We start from the raw sequence: 21,889 nt of genomic DNA, 5'->3' as shown, positions 1-21,889 counted from the left end.
GGAGACTGTGGTTTCAACAGTGGGGAGAAAGATAATTGTGTAGGAGAGAATATTTGGAGCTTGAAAGCAACAGGAGAATATCATAGGCTCTGTTGCATAACTCGAGTCATTGGCCTGGCTCTTTAGGTGAGAAAAGACCTAAAATGTCAGATTTCTGTGAGGAGAAAATTGACTGACTTGAAGCTAAGATTTGTACTTTTTTTCCAGTACGAATGTACTTCAAACTGAAAGTGCTTCATCCAGGCTTCCCTTTGGGTTGGCTTGTAAAACACTAGGTAACAAAATGAGTTGCCAGAACGTACTGACAAAATTAACAGTTCTCTGTTCTTGTTTTCATTCCACAGGAGTACCTCATTGGATGTAGAACCCATATATACATTCAGGGCTCACAGGTAGGCCGGAGTGATCTGTACATTCAGTACAATGCTAAGAATACTCTGCTCAAAATGTATAGGGATGGAGAGATATTTACGTTTGTGGTTTTTTCTTTCCTTTGTGTTGAATAGAGGCCCGGTGCTATGTGTTGTGATGAGCACCAGTGGAGAGCAATGTTTCAGTGGAGGTACTGATGGGTTAATCCAGTGCTGGAATGCTCCCAGTCCTAACATTGATCCCTATGATTCATACGGTGCGTATATCTGAATATTGTATCAACTGATCTGTCACATAATAACTGATGTTTGAAAGAGCATAAGTTAACTAGGTAAACTTTTACTTTAATTTGAGTGAATTCCTGAGGTTTTCATGAATTCCTGAGTTACCTATACTATGGCTACTCACATAATAGGAACATAGGAACAGGAGTAGGCCATTCAGCCTCTCGTGCCTGCTCCGCCATTTGATAAGATCATGGCTGATCTGTGATCTAACTCCATATACCTGCCTTTGGCCCATATCCCTTAATACCTTTGGTTGCCAAAAAGCTATCTATCTCAGATTTAAATTTAGCAATTGAGCTAGTATCAATTGCCGTTTGCAGAAGAGTTTTCCAAACTTCTGCAACCCTTTGTGTGTAGAAATGTTTTCTAATCTCGCTCCTGAAAGGTCTAGCTCTAATTTTTAGACTGTGCCCCCTACTCCTAAAATCCCCAACCAGCGGAAATAGTTTCTCTCTATCCACCCCATCTGTTCCCCTTAATATCTTACAAACTTCGATCAGATCACCCCTTAAACTTCGAAACTCCAGAGAATACAACCCCAATTTGTGTAATCTCTCCTCGTAACTTAACCCTTGAAGTCCTCAATGTGACCAAATGTGAACATCATCCTTCACAGGCTTGAATTTAGAGGGTTTTTTTCACACAGTAAGCAAAGATGCCACTGACATTTCTTTAGGAGGTGGGGAGGATCATTTCTATACTCTGAAGACATGCAGATATATCAGTGAATTGCTTTAATGAGGGATATGCTCATGGACTGGAAGGGGACAGGACACTCATTGCTGTTTCTGCCTGAAGAAATTCATATGGGGAATGCTTCACCACATGTAGTGATTGATAGTAACAGCATTCAAAAGGGTCCTGGATGATTACTTGAATATAAAAGGTTTTGGGAAGAAAGCAGGATAATGGGACTGTAAAAATGGTCTCTGAATGGCATCCACCTTGCTAAAATCTTTGTTTCTGTGTAAACATTTTTTCATTCAATTCACATCAAACTTCAGATAAAAGTATTTGTGAATTGTTTCCATGAGCTAGAATTATTAGTAATTATTTATAGAAGTCAAGCTGGGAAATACAGTTCCTATGTAAGCAGTGTCTTATCACCTCTAAAATAAAGGCAATTAGCTATTCACAGCAAAACTTTCAGTGGAGTGCTTGAATCACTGTGTGGGGAGAGAATTCAAAAGCATCTTTTGGATGAGATGTTAAACTGAGGCCCTGTCTGCCAGGTTCAGGTGGGCATAAATGATCATTGAGAGAGAGCAGGGACTTCTCCCAATGTCCTGACATTCTTCCCTGAACCAACATCACCAAAAAACAAAATAGATTAACTAGTTAACTGGTCATTTGTTTCATTTGCTGTTTGTAGGACCTTGCTGTGTGCAGTTGTCTACTGTGTTTGCCTGCACAAAAAAATAATTAATTGGATGTTAAGAGCTTTGGGACATCCTGAGGGATGTGATTAGGCACTATATAAATGAAAAACTTTGTTTCTTTGAAATAATATTGTAATTTTATCATCGACAGCCTGCTGTTGCTTCTCATCCTTGCAACATAATTTCTGACTTAAACTGTGTAGCTTTGTTATAAAACTCCTCATAGCCCCACAAAAAAGAAGTGACCCTTTTCCCCTCATTTAATTGTCCTTTACATAATGAGTTAGCTTTCGCTTTCTGTGGCCACATAGGTGCATGCCATGGAGCCTCGGAGGCCAGATACAATTCTAAATCTGTGTTCCCGTATATCCCAAAATGCTGATTCTATAATAGGTCTAGGTGTTCTGATTTAGGATTTATCCATAATGAGGCAACAGCTCCAAGAAACTCCCTTTCCAAAAACTTGAGCCCACAAAATTTAACGGCAACTAACCAGCGAATGAAAATATATATATATATATATATATATATATGTATTTATATATATATAAAACAATAGAAATAATAACTTAACTAAAGCAATTTTTGTGACAGAACATTGTTTTAATGTTGTCAAATATCTAGAAATCTTCTCTAACACACACAAAAAATGCTGTGTCATGAGCTGCAGCTTTCAGAGGAGGAGGGTGCGAGGGGGAAATCAGAACAGAGAAAACGTGAGGGTATGAGTTTGTCCTCGTTCGTACTAAGAAGCCGTTTGTTTGCAGATCCTTCTGTGCTGCGAGGCGCTTTGGAAGGTCATACCGACGCAGTTTGGGGTTTGGTGTACAGTGCAGCACATCAACGTTTACTGTCCTGTTCAGCTGATGGTACTCTACGGCTGTGGAACACCACTGAAATAGCACCTTCACTTTGCATATTTAACGAGAACCGAGGTATGGGCCTAACTAGTCTTGAGAGGATTCAACAATAAATAATGTTTAACTAGTTGGCCTCTTGTGGCATTGCGCACAGGGAGTTGAGAACAAGTGAAGTCTTCGGGTGAAGCGGGGTTAGAAGGTGGAGATAGTTGGACCAGGGTGCATGATTGTAATTTGGCCTGCATTTTAAAATCATACATCCTCATTTTTTTATATTGCCATTATAAATTCCTATGCCCACATTTTTGCTGAAAACTAAATTTAGTATAAGTGCTCATATTGGCAAAGGATGTAACTACAGCATGACAAGTTTAAATCGGCAGGGAATATAGAAAGTTTATAATGGTATAGGTTGACAGGAAGGGTGCGCAGACATTAGTTTTTTTTAATGCATTAAATAGATAGTTACCAAAATTAGTTGTATTTCAGTTAATTTGTTGAATATTGTGATCAAGTAATATTTTTGCTCTAACCATTGCCAGATGTTTCTATCTGCAGCTGTTCAAATCAAGAGCATTTTGGAGTTTCAAATTGAATCTCTTTAGTTAAAGTAAAAGGAAATTTGAGCATTGTCCACGATTGGCATCTATAGTTTGTGCTGCACATACTGGGAAATTTTTCTGAGTCCACACTGCGAGTGTGTATTACGAATTTGGGCCTCCATTGCCCATGATTTTCCATCCATTAAAATTAATGTGAAAAATTATCCACATTGTCTTTTAATTAGAATTTCTTGTAATTACAGATTCAATGTTACTAAATATTAACTACAGGCTGGTATGTACATCATAAAAGATACTAATGACTTTTAACGTAACGTAGACGGTTTTATTTTTCTCCTGCAGAGTCTGGAATCCCTACCTCTGTTGACATAGTCTGCAGTGATCCTTCTCATTTGGTGTCGTCTTTTGTGAATGGACGGACGAGCATATTTGACATGGAGACGTGTCAGCGATTCCTCACTTTTGAGTCCAGTATTGATGGTATGTTTTCAGGAGTAAGGAATCTCCGGCTATCAGATAATGTAAAATGGGTGACATTATAGGTCGCACTACAAAAAGGATGCGACTATAAAACAGACATTGTTGATGGCGAATTTTGGGACGGTATTGTCTGAATTGTGAGCTATTGGCTAATTCGAATTTTCATTTGAATTACACTTGCGATGCTGCTTTTTTCCCGTCTTTCTTATTTAGATGAAGCGAAGTTAAGGCAATTGGTAATCTGTTGCATGAAAATGTAATCTTGAATAAATTGCTCTCTAATTCCACTTGCTGGTTATCTCTGTGCCTTTCAAAAGCAAAATGTTGATGTTTTGCCTCGGTTTGGAAGGATTAATACTTTCATTAAGCGATAAAAATTTGGTCACGGGGTTAGACACTGGCCTTTCATCTCTGGGACCTGGGTTCAAATCTATCCCAGACTGGGATGAAAGTTTCCTTTGTTTGCTGGCTGTAAGTATCCCATGTGAAATCTCATTCCAGCTCCTAGTGGACATGGCCCACATCACATTAGAAATACCTAGAAATGCACAGAAGTTGCATTCGGCCCAATCAGTCCGTGTTGGTGTTTACCCTCCACGTGAGCAAATACTCGTAAACACTTCATTTCCTTTTCCTTCATCCACCTATCTGATGTAATCTTGAACTTTGATATAGTTTCTGCCTCAACCACTTACCCTGGAAGTAAATGCCACAGCCTCAACTGTGTGTGTGAAGAAGTTTCTCCTGCCCTCTGTTCTAAATCTTTTACACTTAATCTTGTATCTATGGCCCATCATTCTAGACCTTTCAACTACTGGAAACAGTCTGCAAGTCCCCTGCAATTTATTCAGCTTACATTTTCATTCAACATATTGCCAATTGCCTAGTTTAACAACTATAGCTTAGCTTCTCAACTTAAGTTGGGGGGGGGGGGGCGGGGGAGGAAAGCAGCATCGTAAGTGTAATTCACATTAGCCAAACGCTCACAAGCTTCTACCTACCCTGTCCCCTCCTATCGGGAAGCATGTGGCCCTTGTCTCCCTATAATGTAACTGCTGAAATTGGTAACAGTAGGAGAGATTGTAGCAAAACCTGTGTTCCACTCCTCCATCATGAAATGGCTGCAATGCCTCAGCCATTTTAATCATTTTACTAGCCCCTTCCTGAAAAATTAATTTGCACAATCCTATATGAACACATTTTGAAGTTTCAATAAATATTTTACCTAACTTTTTAAAAAAAAATCAAAGGGCTGCACTTTGTGCAAGATCCTGTTTTCCTGCCTTAGGTATTTGGGTTGAATCCTTATCTGTAAGCTGGTTATCTACATGTCTGAAATATCCCCATTTAAACTAAAGCACTATTTGAAATGAAGACCTCTGATGCCTTAATGAGCAAACGTGCTACCTAGTGTACAGCTCAGGAAAAAGGTTCCATGGTTCAATCTATGATCTGTGTCCCGTTAGCTGATCTTAGCTATGGGGGAGCAATAGGACATTATAATTAGCCTTAATATCCCTGGGCTAGAGTGGAGTAAAGTTAAGCAGGGTCGATGCTCCTGATGACTATCTAGTGACCCCTGCTGGGAATTATGCGCATGGAGGCCTGGGTGATGGCAAGATCGGGTTGGATGGCAGTACCCCCGTCGTGAAAAGGCTTGTTGATGCTCGATGTTTAGGCTCACACGTGATGAACAACCATTGGGGAAGGTAGAGAAGATGTTCCAGCATAAATCATAGTCTTCAGGGAGAAAAAAAGGCTTCCTGTCCAAATTGCCCTTTGAATTTGGTCACTATAGTTCCTGTGCCTAGCAATACAGTTGATTTTATAGTGAGCTCCAATAGTACCAGGCTCACTGCATATGCTGCGCTGGGTTACCTACTAGTGTATGGTGCAAAGAATTATTATAGTCACATTCCATCCAAGAGAAGCACATATATCTGAAATAATATGAACGTTTACATTTTACGACAATGTTTTTTAAATTTAGTCAGCAAAATGAAACGTAGTTGAAATAAGGCACTAGACAACGTCACAATTTATTGATGTATTTCCACTTTATTTGCTCATACAGCTTCATCTATATGTCAGATTAATAAAGTCATTAGTCATCCTACGCTTCCTGTTACTATCACAGCCCATGAGGACAGACACATAAAATTCTTTGACAATAACACAGGTAGGAAAATATGATTTTTCTTTTCTGTTTGTTGTGACATTGTTTGCTAAGACTTAGTTCTTTGGATTGGATTGTACAGACCTTTGCCCCTAGGTCAAGCATTCCATTAACATTAGAGCCTTCAACCACATTCTCCACCCCCCCCCCCCACCCCGCCATTTTTTTTGTTCTTTTAAAAATGGATGTTGCATGCATCCCCTTCAGTGCTCTTTTGTCACATGGTGAGTTACTGATCTCAGAAGAGCCAATAAGGAAGGTGCTTTCCCACAGGATTAAGTGTATCCAGAAAAAAGCTTTCAGAAATGTCCTTGACAAAGAAAACTCTCTTGATAAACAAGTGGGGTTGATGCTGAAAATTGAGAAGAAATGTGAACAGTCCCATTGTGATCCCCAGCTCCTAAAGTGGCTTATCTTTCTCATGTAGTCAGATACTCATCTGAGAGAATAAATGGAGTTCCTTTTGTGGCATCTTGATTCAAAAAAAGCAAAATGAGGAAGGGAACCAAGGGCCAGAAAGTGACTGCTCTGCCTCCGTGCTCACCAGTTACAACTCATCCCAGTACTGATATGACTGTTGCCAGTGCCAACCACATCCAGCATTTTTCAAAGAAGTGAAACCTTGTCCTTGTCTGATGCTTGGGCAAAGGGAAAGTGAGAATGTTCAGAGATAACCCAACTCTGGCATTGAGAAAATTGTTTCAGGACAGCCTGAGTGTTCTCAGCAATTTTTTTGCCCTAATGATGTAGAATTTTCTGTTTCTCAGATCTGAGAAAGTTTCCATAGGCCAGAAAAAGTTTGTTTTATTTGCTCCACCTTGTCTCCAGGAAGGCTGTAGACTCATCCTGACGTGAGGGAGTTAAATTTCATTCCAAAGAAAACTTCAAAGTGGAACCATTACTGCACTTCATTCAGTTAGTGCATCCAAAAGGACATCTAAACAGGTCAAGAACGTAAACTGGGGGAAAGGAATTGCACAGAAAACATTTGAGGCTGAACTTGGAGGGTATAAGCAGATATTATACAGTTCTTTTGTTTGGCCTGGTGTTAGTCCCCAATGTTCAGATCCCTTGATCTGTAGCAGCAATCATGCTTCAGCTGTAGCATCATAATGCCTGCCTTTATCTCAATGATTAGATTAAATTAACTCCAACCCAGGCAGTGTAGGGTGACATTGTCAAAATGCACTTGGTCCAGGGGGTCTCACTACTCATGCCAAGTTTGCAGTTCCTGTGAAGCTCGTGTTGTAACGCAAGTCTTGTGTTCTGCAGTGCAAAAAATCACTATGCAGAGACACCAAAAATGCAGTGTGAGTGGGGCATTAGAGAGGCTCCAGAGAATTTTAGTCTGATGACCATGGGGATGGAGCTTTGCGTCTCCTAAATTAAATGAAAAGGACAGGCATCAGAGAATGGTTTGCACTTGCATAACAGACACTGCCCTTCAAAAAGTAATTCATTATGTAAATTGCTTTGAAATGTTTTAACATTAACAATGCTGCATAAATGTAAGTACAGATTTTTATTATGAGGTGAATGAACACTTAGGTTCTGGTGATTATTGTGTAGTTAGGTTTGATATTGTGTTTAAGGCCAAAACTGGATTGCAAATATGGCATATTTAGAAGAAAAAAGCTTTGAAGTTATGCAAAGAGTACCAGAGTGCTTTAAAGGACATAATAGGGAAGCAAAATAGACCAAGAGCACAGTGCCTGAATAAGGAGATCAAGAATAACCAAAGGGTTAAGTGGAATTGTTTTTAAAAGGGAACATCTCCTTGAACAAATGTTTCTCAAACTTTTTGTTTCATTATGCAACGTGTGTAGAATATTATCGTGAGAAAAAAATGACATCTATGCTCCAATCCTAACAAAAAAAAAAGCTTCTTAATAGCTGAGTAAAGCCAAAAAACAATTTAATACTCAATATAGTTATCAACTGATAATGGACTCTTGGTCTTTATTTTTGATTGATGTGGTGCCTCCGCTTTGGAAAATGTAAGGAATCAAAAATAAAGACCAAGGGTCAATTATCAGTTGATAACTATATTATTAAGTTGTTTTTTGGCTTTACTCGGCTATTTCTCTGCTTTTGCCAAAGACCATTCCTGTAAGCGAGCCCTCACTCCTTATGAACTGGAGTGAAACTTCACATGCAGAATATCTGGTAGTGTAACGTTGCCCAGAGCTTGAACAGAAACTCTTGTTCAGTAATAGCGTACTGATTTAATACTAGACCTCTCATTCTCCTACTGTTTGGATAGTGGAAGAGTAAGTGCTCTATCTGACCGTGTGACTCGGGCTGTAAAGTACAAATCAGGTTTAAAGGTTAAATAGCAGAATAAAATCAATACAGCAGATTTCACTTACCAAGGGTTTAAGTGTCAGCTTCCTCCTGTACAAAAATAACAAAGCGTGCAATACTTTGCTAACTTGCTTATTAATATAAAACCTGAACCAGCATCCATAACACAAAATTTATACAGGAAGGTTCGTTTAGCCACAATGAGGCCTTTAGGTATTAGTCTCTATCTTGAACCCAGAAGAACTAATGAACTGGTAAAGGCCATCCTATTTATCCTTCAGAATCAGTAACATCTGGCTGCTGAGCCATCTGTCAGGTGCACATTGGAGCCATGCCCCTGCAAAATCTGTCTCCAGCCAAATAGTTGCCCCCAGATTCAATAGACTGATAACTATGCAGCTAGTTATCAGGATGTACTTTCTGGTGACATCAGCAAATAGCTTTGCAATTATAAATATTAATATATCAAGGCCAACTAATGTCCTAGCAGCCATATGCATCTGTGGTTCTTATTTTCCTCATAATACAGCTTTTAGCCATATGGATTCTACCTCAATCAGGGACAGAAGTTTAAAGTGATCGGTAACATCTGTCAGATATTTAAAAATATATTATAATTTGAATTATGATCGAACTCCTAGTCACCATAGAAGAGTTGAGAGGAAAACAGAAAGGTTAATTGTTAATGAAGGCAAGAGTGATCAAAATGAGCACATTTTTAAGCTAAGTCTAAGTTCAAAATAAAGTCTGATTTTACAAATGCTTACTACCAGCGGAGAACCCCTCCTGCTAGCTGGCAAAATGAATGGACGACAATTCATCAGTGGCCTGTCTGCAATTTGCTGAGGTGTGTAGCTGGTGAGAGGCTGTACTAGCACACATGCAGAAAATTATTCCAATAAGCTTTACTTTTTTAACAAGTAAAAGACAATCATGGCTATTGAGGCAGGCAATGTAATATTGTTAAAAAGGAAATTGGTAAGTATATGGAAAGAACGAACGTGCATTTGTACAACACCTTATCAGGACATCCGAGCATTTTACAATGAATAGATTACTTTAAGGTAGCTTAAACGTGATAGCCATTTTGCACATAGCAAGGTCACACAAACAGCAAATGAATAAATGGCTAGCTAACCTGTTTGCTGTGGTTTTGGCTGAGGGAGGCATTTTTTCCAGCACACTGGGAGAACTCCCTACCCTTGTTTGAATAGTGCCATGGGAACTTTTAAATCCATCTGAACAGGCGGATGGGACCTCGGTTTAACATGCCATCCAAAAGTTGGCACCTGTAACAATGCAGACTCATTAACTATTGCACCGAAGTATCATGTGCTCGAATCTGTAATGGGATATCAGAATATAAAAGGTTATAGGGAAATGGGATTATAGTCAATAGCTTCAGTTGAAGAGCTAACAACCATATAGGCTCAATGGGCCAAATGGCCTCCTTCTGTACTGTAACTTCTATCATCCCACTCTAATATATGCCTACTGTTTCTATTTCCAGGAAAAATTCTTCATTCAATGGTAGCCCATTTGGATGCTGTCACAAGTTTAGCTGTAGATCCAAATGGCTTGTATCTGATGTCTGGCAGTAAGTACCCACTTAAAATACACCAAGACTTATTACTTTTGATACTTTAATTATCTGCCTGTACTCACCTGATGCCCCGTGGAGCCCTTCTGAAAAGGCTGGAAGCTGTGGGAGTACCTATCTCAATCTTGGAGTTTATCTGGCATGCTTATCCAGCCCCAATATCCATCTAAAGGTAGATTAGAGACTCACTGAACCGAAAGCCCCTGAAAGGGGAGTGTGGCAAGGTTGTTCACTGTTACCCATCTTGCTCATTGTCTTCAATGGCATTGTATGAATGATCTTAGAATGTCTGCCCCAGATGTTCCTGGAAGAATTGTGGTGCTCCTTTTCTGGGAATATGATGCACTCCACTAACCATCTTGAACAATAAACTAACTAGTGGGATATAGTAGTGGTTGTTTCAACTGTGGTATTGCATCTCTGCACGGCTTGAAAGGGGATCCTAAAGATATTAATTGGAAAATACAGGGGGCATAGGTCCAATTGTTCCACATTGATATCTGGAGTTCCTGGTAGATGGCAACTGTAGCTTGTGCACCATCTTATTGCCCTTTAATGACGAGAAGTCCCAATGTAGGTTAAGCTAGGCTGCAGCGATAGTGGGTGTGTTGGTTGTGATCTTCCAAAATTCCCTAGATTCTAGAATGGCCCCAGTGGATTAGAAGGTAACAAATGTAACACTGTTATTCAAGAAAGGAGGGAGAGAGAAAACAGGGAACTATAGGCCAGTTAGCCTGATATCAGTCATTGGGAAAATGCTGGAATCCATTATTAAGGAAGTGGTAACAGGGCATTTAGAAAATCGTAATATGATTAGGCAGAGTCAACATGGTTTTATGCAATGTTTGACAAATCTATCAGAATTTTTTGAGGATGTAACTAGCAGGGTAGATAAATGGGAACCAGTGGATGTAGTATATTTGGATTTTCAAAAGGAATTTGATAAGATGCCACACGAAAGGTTGTTACACAAGGTAAGGGCTCATGGGGTTGGGGATAATAAATGGTGGTAGACAATTAAACAACTACCGGGAGGAGGTTGTTCTGTAAACATCCCCATTCTCAATAATGGCAGAGTCCAGCACATGAACGCAAAAGACAAGGCTGAAGCGTTTGCAAACATCTTCAGCCAGAAGTGCCAAGTGGATGATCCATCTCTGCATCCTCCCGATATCCCCACCATCACAGAAGCCAGTCTTCAGCCAATTTGATTCACTCCACGTGATATCAAGAAACGGCTGAGTGCACTGGATACAGCAAAGGCTATGGGCCCCGCCAACATCCGGCTATAGTGCTGAAGACTTGTGCTCCAGAACTAGCCGCGCCTCTAGCCAAACTGTTCCAGTACAGCTACAACACTGGCATCTATCTACGTGACAATGTGGAAAATTGACCAGGTATATCCTGTCCACAAAAAGCAGGACAAATCCAATCTGGCCAATTACCACCCCATCAGTCTACTCTCAATCATCGGCAAAGTGATGGAAGGTGTCGTCGACAGTGCTATCGAGTGGCACTTACTCACCAATGACCTGCTCACCGTCGCTCAGTTTGGGTTCCGCCAGGACCACTCGGCTCCAGACCTCATTACAGCCTTGAACCAAACATGGACAAAAGAGCTGAATTCCAGAGGTGAGGTGAGAGTGACTGCCCGTGACATCAAGGCAGTATTTGACCAAGTGTGGTACCAAGGAGCCCTAGTAAAATTGAAGTCAGTGGGAATCGGGACAAACTGTCCAGTGGCTGGAGTCATACCTAGCACAAAGGAAGATGGTAGTGGTTGTTGGAGGCCAATCATCTCAGCCCCAGGACATTGCTGCAAGAATTCCTCAGGACAGTGTCCTTGGCCCAACCATCTTCAGCTGCTTCATCAATGACCTTCCCTCCATCATAAGGTCAGAAATGGGGATGTTCGCTGATGATTGCACAGTGTTCAATTCCATTCACAACCACTCAGATAATGAAGCAGTCCATGCCCACATACAGCAAGACCTGGACAACATCCAGGCTTGGGCTGATTAGTGGCAAGTAACATTTGCACCAGACAAGTGCCAGGCAATGACCATCTCCAACAAGAGAGAGTCTAACCACCTCCCCTTGACAGTCAATGGCATAACCATCTCCGAATCCCTTACCATCAACATCCTGTGGGTCACCATTGACCAGAAAATTAACTGGACCAGCCACATAAATACCGTGGCTAAAGAGCAGGCCAGAGGCTGGGTATTCTGCGGCAAGTGACTCCCCAAAGCCTTTGTGCTACAAGGCACAAGTCAGGAGTATGATGGAATACTCACCACTTGCCTGGATGAGTGCAGCTGCAACAGCACTCAACAAGCTCGACACCATCCAAGACAAAGCAGCCCTCTTGAATGGCACCCCATCCACCACCCTAAACGTTCACTCCCTTCACCACCGACGCACCGTGGCTGCAGTGTACCATCCACAGGATGCATTGCAGCAACTCGCCAAGGCTTCTTCGCCAGCACCTCCCAAACCCGAGACATCTACCATCTAGGAGGATAAGGGCAGCAGGCACATGGGAACAACACCACCTGCACGTTCCCCTCCAAGTCACACACCATCCCGACTTGGAAATATATCGCCATTCCTTCATCGTCGCTGGGTCAAAATCCTGGAACTCCCTACCTAACAGCACTGTGGGGGAACCTTCACCACATGGACTGCAGCGGTTCAAGAAGGCGGCTCACCACCACCTTCTCGAGCAATTAGGGATGGGCAATAAATGCTGGCCTCGCCAGCGACGCCCACATCCCATGAATGAATTTTAAAAAAATGTTAGCATGGATAGAGGATTGGATAACGGACAGAAAACAGAGCAGGGATAAATGGGTCATTTTCAGGTTGGCAGGCTGTAACTAGTCGGGTGTCGTAAGGATCAGTGCTGGGGCCTCAGCTATTTACAATCTATATTAATGACTTAGATGAAGGGACCGAGTGTAATGTATCCCAGTTTGCTGCTGATACAAAGCTAGGTGGGAAAGTAAGCTGTGAGGAGGATACAAAGAGTCTGCAAAGGGATATAGACAGGTTAAGTGAAGGGGCAAGAAGGTGGCAGATGGAGTATAATGTGGGGAAATATGAAGTTATTCACTTTGGTAGGAAGAATAGAAAAAGTGTGTTTTAAATGGTGAGAAACTAGTGAATGTTGGTGTTCAGAGAGATTTGGGTGTCCTTGTACATAAAGCACAGAAAGTTAACATGCAGGTACAGCAAGCAATTAGGAAGGCAAATAGTACATTTGCCTTTATTGCAAGGGGGGTTGGAGTACAAGAATGAGGAAGTCTTGCTGCAATTGTACTGGGCTTTGGTAAGACCTCACCTGGAGTACTGTGTACAGTTTTGGTCTCCTTACCTAAGGAAGGATATACTTGCCTTAGAGGTGGTGCAGCGAAGGTTCACTGGATTGATTCCTGGGATGAGAGGGTTGTCCTATGAGGAAAGATTGAGTCGAATGGGCCTATACTCTCTGGAGTTTAGAAGAATGAGAGGTGATCTCATTGAAACATATAAGATTCTGAGGGGGCTTGACAGGGTAGATGCTGAGAGACTGTTTCTCTGGCTGGCGAGTCCAGAACTAGGGGGCACAGTCTCAGGATAAGGGGTCGGCCATTTAGGACTGAGCTGAGGAGGAATTTCTTCACTTGGAGCCTGCAGTGCTCCAGGGCACTTTTGATGACTGACCAGTCAGCCTGGCTCATTAATGGGAGTTGAAGGAGTAAAGACTGGCAATTTTCCCTAAAAGCCAGTATTCTAAAGGATCACGTTGGATAAGCAGTAGGAGGCTAACCAGTGCTTTCTGCTAGTTTTAGCCAGTTAAACTCCAGCAGTACCCCTGCACATGGGGGTTACTCAGCTTTAGCTCTTGCCAACCTGCACCTAGGTTCTTAGGACTTGGGTAAATGGGGTATGTCCCCTCCAGGAAGAGAATGGGCACCATATTACGTTATTGGAAACTCAACTTGTGTTGATTTCTTATCCGTTTGGTTCAGCACAGTGATGGGTTTCTATGCGTGCCAGACCAAGAAACAAAACTGAGCTTTTAAATATTTATGTTGAATATTATCATTTACCAACTGATCGTGTTTTTTCTTCCCTCCCCTTCCCCCCACCCCCCCCGCACCCCCTTCAAAGGTCATGACTCTTCAATTCGTTTGTGGAGCCTTGAGACCAAGACGTGTATTCAGGAATTCACGGCACATCGTAAAAAGTTTGATGAGTCCATCCATGATGTGGCATTCCATCCTTCCAAATGTTACATTGCCAGTGCTGGGGCTGATGCATTGGCTAAAGTATTTGTATGACACAGTTTTCTGTATACTACTTCAGGCCCTCTATTCTCAATTAGTGTCTATGACACTGGCAAACATAGGGATATCCTTTACTGCCCAGCAATCCTGACACTTGGGTTGCAGAGTCCACAGTTCTGAAACACTTGTATTTTATGCAAGTTTTTTTACACCTGGTTTGTTCAGGCTGCTCTGAGTCCAACTGTGCTAAGGTCCGAGGGATTTGCGGTTCAGTTTTTCTTTAAGTTAATTTCTGTAATCCTGGGGCTGCCCTGTTTATCCAGGCAGGCCTGGATAAAGCTGGGCTGGGGGTATATTTCCTGGTTTTAGAGAACTCCAAACACATCTGGCAACACCTGTATGAAAGGCAAAGACTGTTCTCTGTGCTGGGCAGCTAAGTTGAGATAGCAAGGAATGCCAGTAGAGTGGAGAGCCAAGCTGCAGCAAGTGCAGCGATTCCAGGTTAAAGGGAGATGTAGCAAGTCCAACATTAGAGTATTTTCAAAGACCAGATGCCAAACATTTGCTAAACAACAAAAAGAAAACCTCTTAAACAATTGTACAATAAAAGCTGAATGTTTACATATGGGATACAATATCTGTAGTCGATTATTGTTCTAGCTGCCTGACTGTATTAGACTTGTGCCAGCAGCCTGTGTGATCAGTGAGCTCATTTCTCTTTAAAGACCGTTTTTAAAAGTTTTTAAGGTAAATTTGGATCGTCAGTAAATTTAATTGCGTACAGCTACACTTCGTTCGGAGTTGTGTATAATTATACGTTTAAGGTATTTGTTTAGCACTTACATAAACACTGACATTTTTAAGTACAGTTATATACAGGTATACTTTCTTTTTAAACACAGTAGTAGATTTTTGTCTTAAAAAATGGGACTTTAATTCTTTTAACATTGGGTATTTGAATGTGTAGTGCTCTCACAAAACATGCGTTTTAATTTCAATGGCCTGAAGACTACATATTGTAAACACGGCAATGGAATGTTTAATAGTATTATTGTGTTGGGGAGTTTTACTTTTGGGGTATTTTTTTTGTAAATCATAAACCTTGGCATTAACACTTCCTTGGACTCGTATGTGCACCATGGGTGATGGTATGGGAATAGAATGTAGCACTGCTATTTTGCTAAGAGATTTTACTGGTCCGATTTTCAAGTGACACGCCATCTGTTGGCTGCCACTGAATGCTGCTGGACTCGAGAGCAAGATAATTTTACAGCAGTGATTTCTTTGTGCTGGGAAAAAAAATTGGCATTAATTGGAACTAACTAGTTCCTTACTTTTTTAAAAAAGATTAACCATTGGACACGTTTGACATTGGGCACAGTCGCAGCTGTTTGGATTTTCAGATCAGGAATCCTGCTTTAAAGTTACCTTGCTACAATTTCTCATTTCCTGGCCCAGCAGCAAACTATTTAAGAAGGGAAATACATGATTTGATATTAATACATGTGAATACAAAGTATCTCAAAATGGGCCATCTTTAATACTGACAGTGGTTTATATTTGGAAGGAGGGATGCTAATGCAGTGAGAGAGTTTGATGTGTGTGTTGGGCACATTTGCTGTTTACCTGCATTTAAAAAAAGCGATCATGTATAGCAGAGGCGTCTAAACATCATGGTTATTTGATACCTACTAAAAGCTAATTTTCTTGTAAAAAAAAAGCTGATTGTTATTCTATGATGTACCCATCTCTTTTCTGAAATGGAAAGTGATTGATAGATTTATTGGTAATAAAAAAATCCCATATTTCAGAAAATGATGCATTTGCAGTGTGTAAATTTAGCCGAGGCTCCTGATCTTTGGATAGTTATTGACAAAAGTGATGCAATGCATCCTGTCAATGTTGCCTGAAATTACAACCAAACACTGATTAATTGTCTTAACAATGATTCAACTGTTTAAAGTAATGGATTTTTGAGTGTCTGACGTTTATCGTTAAATGAGCTTTTATCTCAAGTAAATTTCATTGCTCTTTCGGTTATACATAATGAGTACGGTCAAGTGTGCAATCGATCAAATCGAAGGACTGAAGAGGCTTTTCAGCCAGAACCTATGGGGTCTTCATTTTTTCTGTCTGATCCCCTTTGATGGTAACTCTGTTCCTTTTCCTTCTACAAGCATCATGGACATGAGCTGAAAAGTCGAACTGAGTTTTGCTTTTTGTTTTGGCTGGCTTTTAAAAGGTGTTCTTCCATTCCTTCCTCATGTAGCTATCCACCTATATCATTAGCCCACTAATGAAAATTACTGGGCACAAAGCCTTTTAATATTTTTCATGTATGTGGTGATAGAGTTGCACAATCTCCCCCCACTCCACCCATGTTTAAATGCCCCACTCTGACTACTTGGGTCCAGTTCCCCAACTGCAGGAAAAGAACTATCTGACTTTCAGAGAAAAGACTCCTCTCAGCTGGAATTTTTTCCACTGCAAAGTGTTTTTCATGAGTAAGGTTTGTCAGCCTCTACAATATATTGTCATCCTGTCCATAATAAAGCTATTTTATCATTTGGGCTTGTTGGCTTTGGTTTGTTTTCAATGTCACAATACTAATCTTTTCCAGCTGAAGCATTGTGTATGCTTGTTCTGCTTGTATGTATATGTTTGCCCTGCCCACAGTTTAAATTTGTCTGTTTTAAGGGACTGGATGGTGCAGAGAGTTAGAACGTCATCCCTTCACCTTCGGTTCATCCCAAAGTGATGATAGAAGTTGCTATGCTCAGCCAGATCTACCGCCTCCTACATGCCCGGACGGTCTTGCTCCCAGTTCCTAGTGAACGTGAGTCCGCAATGGGAAGCTACCTATGACTCTGCGCCAATAACACAGTTAATGTTTCACAGAGCAGTGACAGCAAGAATAGTTGGCATAGTAACCGAGTGTATCACACTTACATTAAAGGCAAGATTGTTTGGGCAAGACCCACCGAGCCAGAAGTGTGTCCAGGTCTCTCTCGGATTTAAGTAAAAATATTCACTATCTGTGGGGCTATTTTTAAGGGGGGGGGGGGGGGGGGAAGAAAAGATTTGTAGTCCCCTTAGATCAATAATTTTGAAAAGAATTGATCACTGGCTGAGAGGGGAGCCAATAACTAGCAAGTACATTGGGATCTGCAGGTAGGTGGGAATCGCGGTCACTGCCAATGAAGTACATTTGAAGTGTAGTCACTGTTGTAATGTGGAAAACGTGGCAGCCATTTTACGGAGAGCAAAGTCCCACAGAAAGCAACGTGATAACAACAAGATCATTTGTGTTTCAGTGATGTTGGTTGAGGGATAAATATTGACCAGGACCCCAGTTAGAAGTCCCCTGCTCTTCTTCAAAATAGTGCCATGGGATCTTTTACATCCATCTGAGAGAGCAGATAGGGTCTCTGTTTAACGTCTCATCGGAAAGATGGCACCTCCAACAGTGCAGCACTCCCTCAGTACTGGCAGTGTCAGCCTGGATTATGTGCTAATCTCTGGAGTGGGACTTGAACCCACGACCTTCTGACTCGAAGGCGAGAATGCTATCCACTGAGCCATGACTGATACCTCAGCAAAATTGAATGTTGTGATACCAAATCACATTTACTAGTGGAAAAAGTTTTGCAGTGACAAAATAAGTTGCTTCCCATGTTTAGTGACTCAAAATTCTTTGCCGCAACACAATTAGTTTTAGCATAAAGCACATTGTTGGTAAAAAGGATTGCCTTCAACAACGAGAAAAGAATCGCGCGACAGGCCAACGGTCACATTAAAGTTGTATTATAAGCATTTACATTAATAACACGCAGTATCTGCAGGGCAAAAGTGATCAGAATGAACAGCGATCCAGACAGCGGAGACGGGAAGGAGCAGCGATCTCGAGTCAGTGGTAAACAATTTTACAACACCAAGTTATAGTCCAGCAATTTTATTTTAAATTCACAAGCTTTCGGAGGCTACCTCCTTCCTCAGGTGAACGATGTTCACCTGAGGAAGAAGGTAGCCTCCGAAAGCTTGTGAATTTAAAATAAAATTGCTGGACTATAACTTGGTGTTGTAAAATTGTTTACAATTGTCAACCCCAGTCCATCACCGGCATCTCCACATCGAGTCAGTGGGACAGAGGAGACCGGAAGGAGCAGCGATCCCAACGCAGAGGGACTGCTCGATCCCGAGTCAGTGGGAGAGAGGAGATGGGAACTAACAGCGATCCCTATTTTAAAAATGTAGGTGCAGTACAACCTAAAGTCACCGGATACTGGTGTAACTGAGATTCTTGGAGTTTGACAGCAACGTTCTTTTGTGATGTTTGTAAAGTTTTTCTTACTGAGACCTGCATTATAATTAACCAAAGTGCTGTCAGTTTCAGTGCACCCAGAAATTTTCTGGACCTTCATCCCTCCCTGTATGCATTCAGAAGGATTAAGTAGCTGGATTGGCCTTCCCAATGGCTATACCCCTGTACTGCATAATAATTGTAAACAATTTTACAACACCAAGTTATAGTCCAACGATTTTATTTTTAATCCCACAAGCTTTCGGGGGCTTTCCCCTTCCTCAGGCTTCCGAAAGCTTGTGGGATTAAAAATAAAATCGTTGGACTATAACTTGGTGTTGTAAAATTGTTTACAATTGTTAACCCCAGTCCATCACCGGCATCTCCACATCCTGCATAATAATGGCAGAGGAGCAAGAGAGGCCAGAGGCTCTGAGAGTAGGACTCCGTGGCAGAAGACAGCACTGTTTTTGCCATTGTTTTATGCTGACTTGTACTTTCCAGTATGGGCAAATGAGCTCTGTAGGAAATTTGAGTGTAAACCACCATTAAGTGCAATCCAGGAAATTCCAGCCCATTATCTCCTCAAAGAAATTCTCCCTCCATAAACCCTTGTACCATTCTTAAGTCCCTCTACCAAGTCTCTCTTGGGATCAGCAGTTGGTCCCAGTATTCCCTTGATACCCTGTTACAAATATATTTCTAAGACTTTCACATAGTGTTTTATATTCCCTATTGGATTTGATCTTATTTTCTATTTGAACTTTCATGTCCAGTTTCTTAATGTACTTAACCTTACACTTGTATTTTTGACTCGATAGCACTCTGAGTCAGAAGGTTGTGGGTTCAACCTCCACTCTAGGACATGAGCCCATAATCTAGCCTGACACTTCAGTTGCAATACTGAGGGAGCACTGCAGTGTGAGAGGCGCTGTCTTTTGAATGGGAATATTAAACCAAGTCTGCCAGTTCAAGTGGATGTAAAATATCCTGTGACTCTATTGGAAGAGCAGGGGTGTTCTAGTGTCTTGGCCAAAATTCCTCCCTTAGTCAACAGCACCAAAAAACAGATTTTCTGGTTATTAATCTCACTGCTGTTTGTGGGACCTTGCTGTGTGCAAATTGGCTCTTGCGTTTGCCTATATAAAAGTGACCACATTTCAAAAGTAATTCATTGGCTGTGAAGCGCTTTGGCATGTCTCGAGGATGTACAAGGTGCTATATAAATGCAAACTTTTTATTCTTCCCTTTATTTACTGATTTTGATTGAGGAAAGTTCTTAATATTTCCCCTGTATTACTTCACTTGTTGCCCACAATTGGTTTCCTCTTCCTGCTACACTTCTTCTACAGTGGGATATGTACTTTGTATTCTCTCATATACTCAAAAGTATTCCATTTATCCTCCCCACTCGTGCTTCATTTTAGCTCTAGGTTCTCCTCAAAATCTGCCCTGCTGAAGTTGAGTCTGTTAGAACCATAGAAAAGATACAGGACAGAAGGGGGGCCATTCGGCCCATCGTGACCGCGCCAGCTTGAAGAACAACCAGGTGCCCACCTTTACAGCACCCGGTCCGTAGCCCTGCAGCTTGCAGCACTTTAGGTGTAGGTCCAGGTACTTTTAAAAAGAGTTGAGGGTCCCTGCCTCTACCACCAATTCGGGCAGCGAATTCGATACACCCACCACCCTCTGGCTAAAAAGTTTTTCCTCATGTTCCCTCTAATTCTTCCACCAATCAGCTTAAATCTATGTCCTCTAGTTCTTGAACTCACCGCCAGGGGAAACAGGTACTTCCTGTTTACTCTATCTAGGCCCCTCATAATTTTGTACACCTCAATCAAGTCACCCCTCAGCCTCCTCTGCTCCAAGGAAAACAACCCCAGCCTATCCAATCTCTCCTCGTAGTTGCAATTTTCAAGCCCTGGCAATATTCTTGTAAATCTTCTCTGCACTCTCTAGAGCAATTACGTCCTTCCTGTAATGTGGTGACCAGAACTGCGCACAATACTCCAGCTGTGGCTTTACCAGCATTTTATACAGTTTCATCATTACATCCCTGCTTTTGTATTCTATACCTCGGCTAATAATGGAGAGCATTCCGTATGCCTTCTTCACAACCTTAACTACCTGTACTGCCACCTTCAGGGACCTGTGCACATGCACTCCAAGGTCTCTCACTTCCTCTACCCCTCTCAATATATTCCCGTTTACTGCGTATTCCCTTTTACTGTTTGCCCTCCCTAAGAGCTTCACCTCACATTTCTCCGGGTTGAACTCCATTTGCCACTTTTCCACCCACTCCACCAACCCATTGATATCTTCTTGGAGTCTACAGCTATCCTCTTCACTATCAACTACACGGCCAATTTTTGTGTCATCTGCAAATTTGCCAATCATGCCCCTACATTCAAGTCCAAATCATTAATATATTGGGCCAAGTACAGGCAATTGGGACTAGCTTAGTGGTATAAACTGGGCGACATGGACATGTTGGGCCGAAGGGCCTGTTTCCATGTTGTAAACTTCTATGATTCTATATACCACAAACAGCAAGGGACCCAACACAGTCCTGTGGCACACCACTGGAAACGGATTGCCATCCACAAAGACTTGTACTTCTCCCTTTCTCTACGGTAAGCCTTGAACTCACCAGGTTTCGATGGCTGTTGCTGAGGTGATGTTTACCTGTAACCTCTACCAGCCATCCCCCCTTTTCCCTATCAGGGTCTAGTATTACCTCTCTCTGCGTGTGTGAAACTTGCAGCAGTCCACTGACATGTATAGAAACTCCTTTTCCTCCCATTCTGAAGCTTTTACTTTATCCCTGTTAAAAATTCACCCAAAACAATTGCCCCTCACATACTCCCCTTACTTGATATAAAGTTTCAGGTCCAATCTCTCTCCTTGACCTGGTATCTTTACTATTCCCCTAACGTTGCTTACCTTCGATTCTCCATTGTTTACACTTTGCTTTTGATCCAGATTTCTCTATCTCAGTTACCAGCACGTCCTCTTTAACACACAGCCTCTGCCCCATCACTGTAGACTGGGTGGGTGAAACTGCCTTATTATTTAGCCGAGTCTCTGACTCCGACATTTTCCCCTCGCTAGTGTAAACCCCAAGATCCTTCAATGTTGTTCCTTGTCGACAGAGTTTAAATCATCGGAGTCCTCACCCGCCTCCTTCCACAAGCCACAGCCGGAGGGGATTACCTGTAGAGGAGGAGGATGTGATTCTCCATCAGGACAGACAAGTGGTATTTGTGGGGGGTGGGGAGCTCTGTAATTCCGGGTGGG

At 41.7% G+C, this 21,889-nt stretch overlaps 1 protein-coding gene across 2 annotated transcripts in view; it reads left to right on the top strand.

Moving 5' to 3' along the window:
• Nucleotides 1-16,859, top strand: part of strn (striatin, calmodulin binding protein) — an 83,096-nt gene extending 66,237 nt beyond the window's left edge. For both annotated transcript variants that reach the window (XM_067984108.1, XM_067984107.1), the window contains 7 exons: nt 345-392; nt 507-628; nt 2,806-2,973; nt 3,804-3,941; nt 6,016-6,120; nt 9,932-10,018; nt 14,177-16,859. In XM_067984108.1, coding sequence (XP_067840209.1) covers nt 345-392; nt 507-628; nt 2,806-2,973; nt 3,804-3,941; nt 6,016-6,120; nt 9,932-10,018; nt 14,177-14,346 — 838 coding nt within the window. In that variant the 3' untranslated portion in view covers nt 14,347-16,859. The remainder of the gene's footprint in view (nt 1-344; nt 393-506; nt 629-2,805; nt 2,974-3,803; nt 3,942-6,015; nt 6,121-9,931; nt 10,019-14,176) is intronic.
• The last annotated feature ends 5,030 nt before the right edge of the window (nt 16,860-21,889 follow it).

This window comes from Heptranchias perlo, chromosome 5 (genome assembly GCF_035084215.1).
Source record: "Heptranchias perlo isolate sHepPer1 chromosome 5, sHepPer1.hap1, whole genome shotgun sequence".
NCBI classification, from domain to species: Eukaryota; Metazoa; Chordata; class Chondrichthyes; order Hexanchiformes; family Hexanchidae; genus Heptranchias; species Heptranchias perlo.
This window is presented reverse-complemented; position numbering and strand designations above follow the sequence as displayed.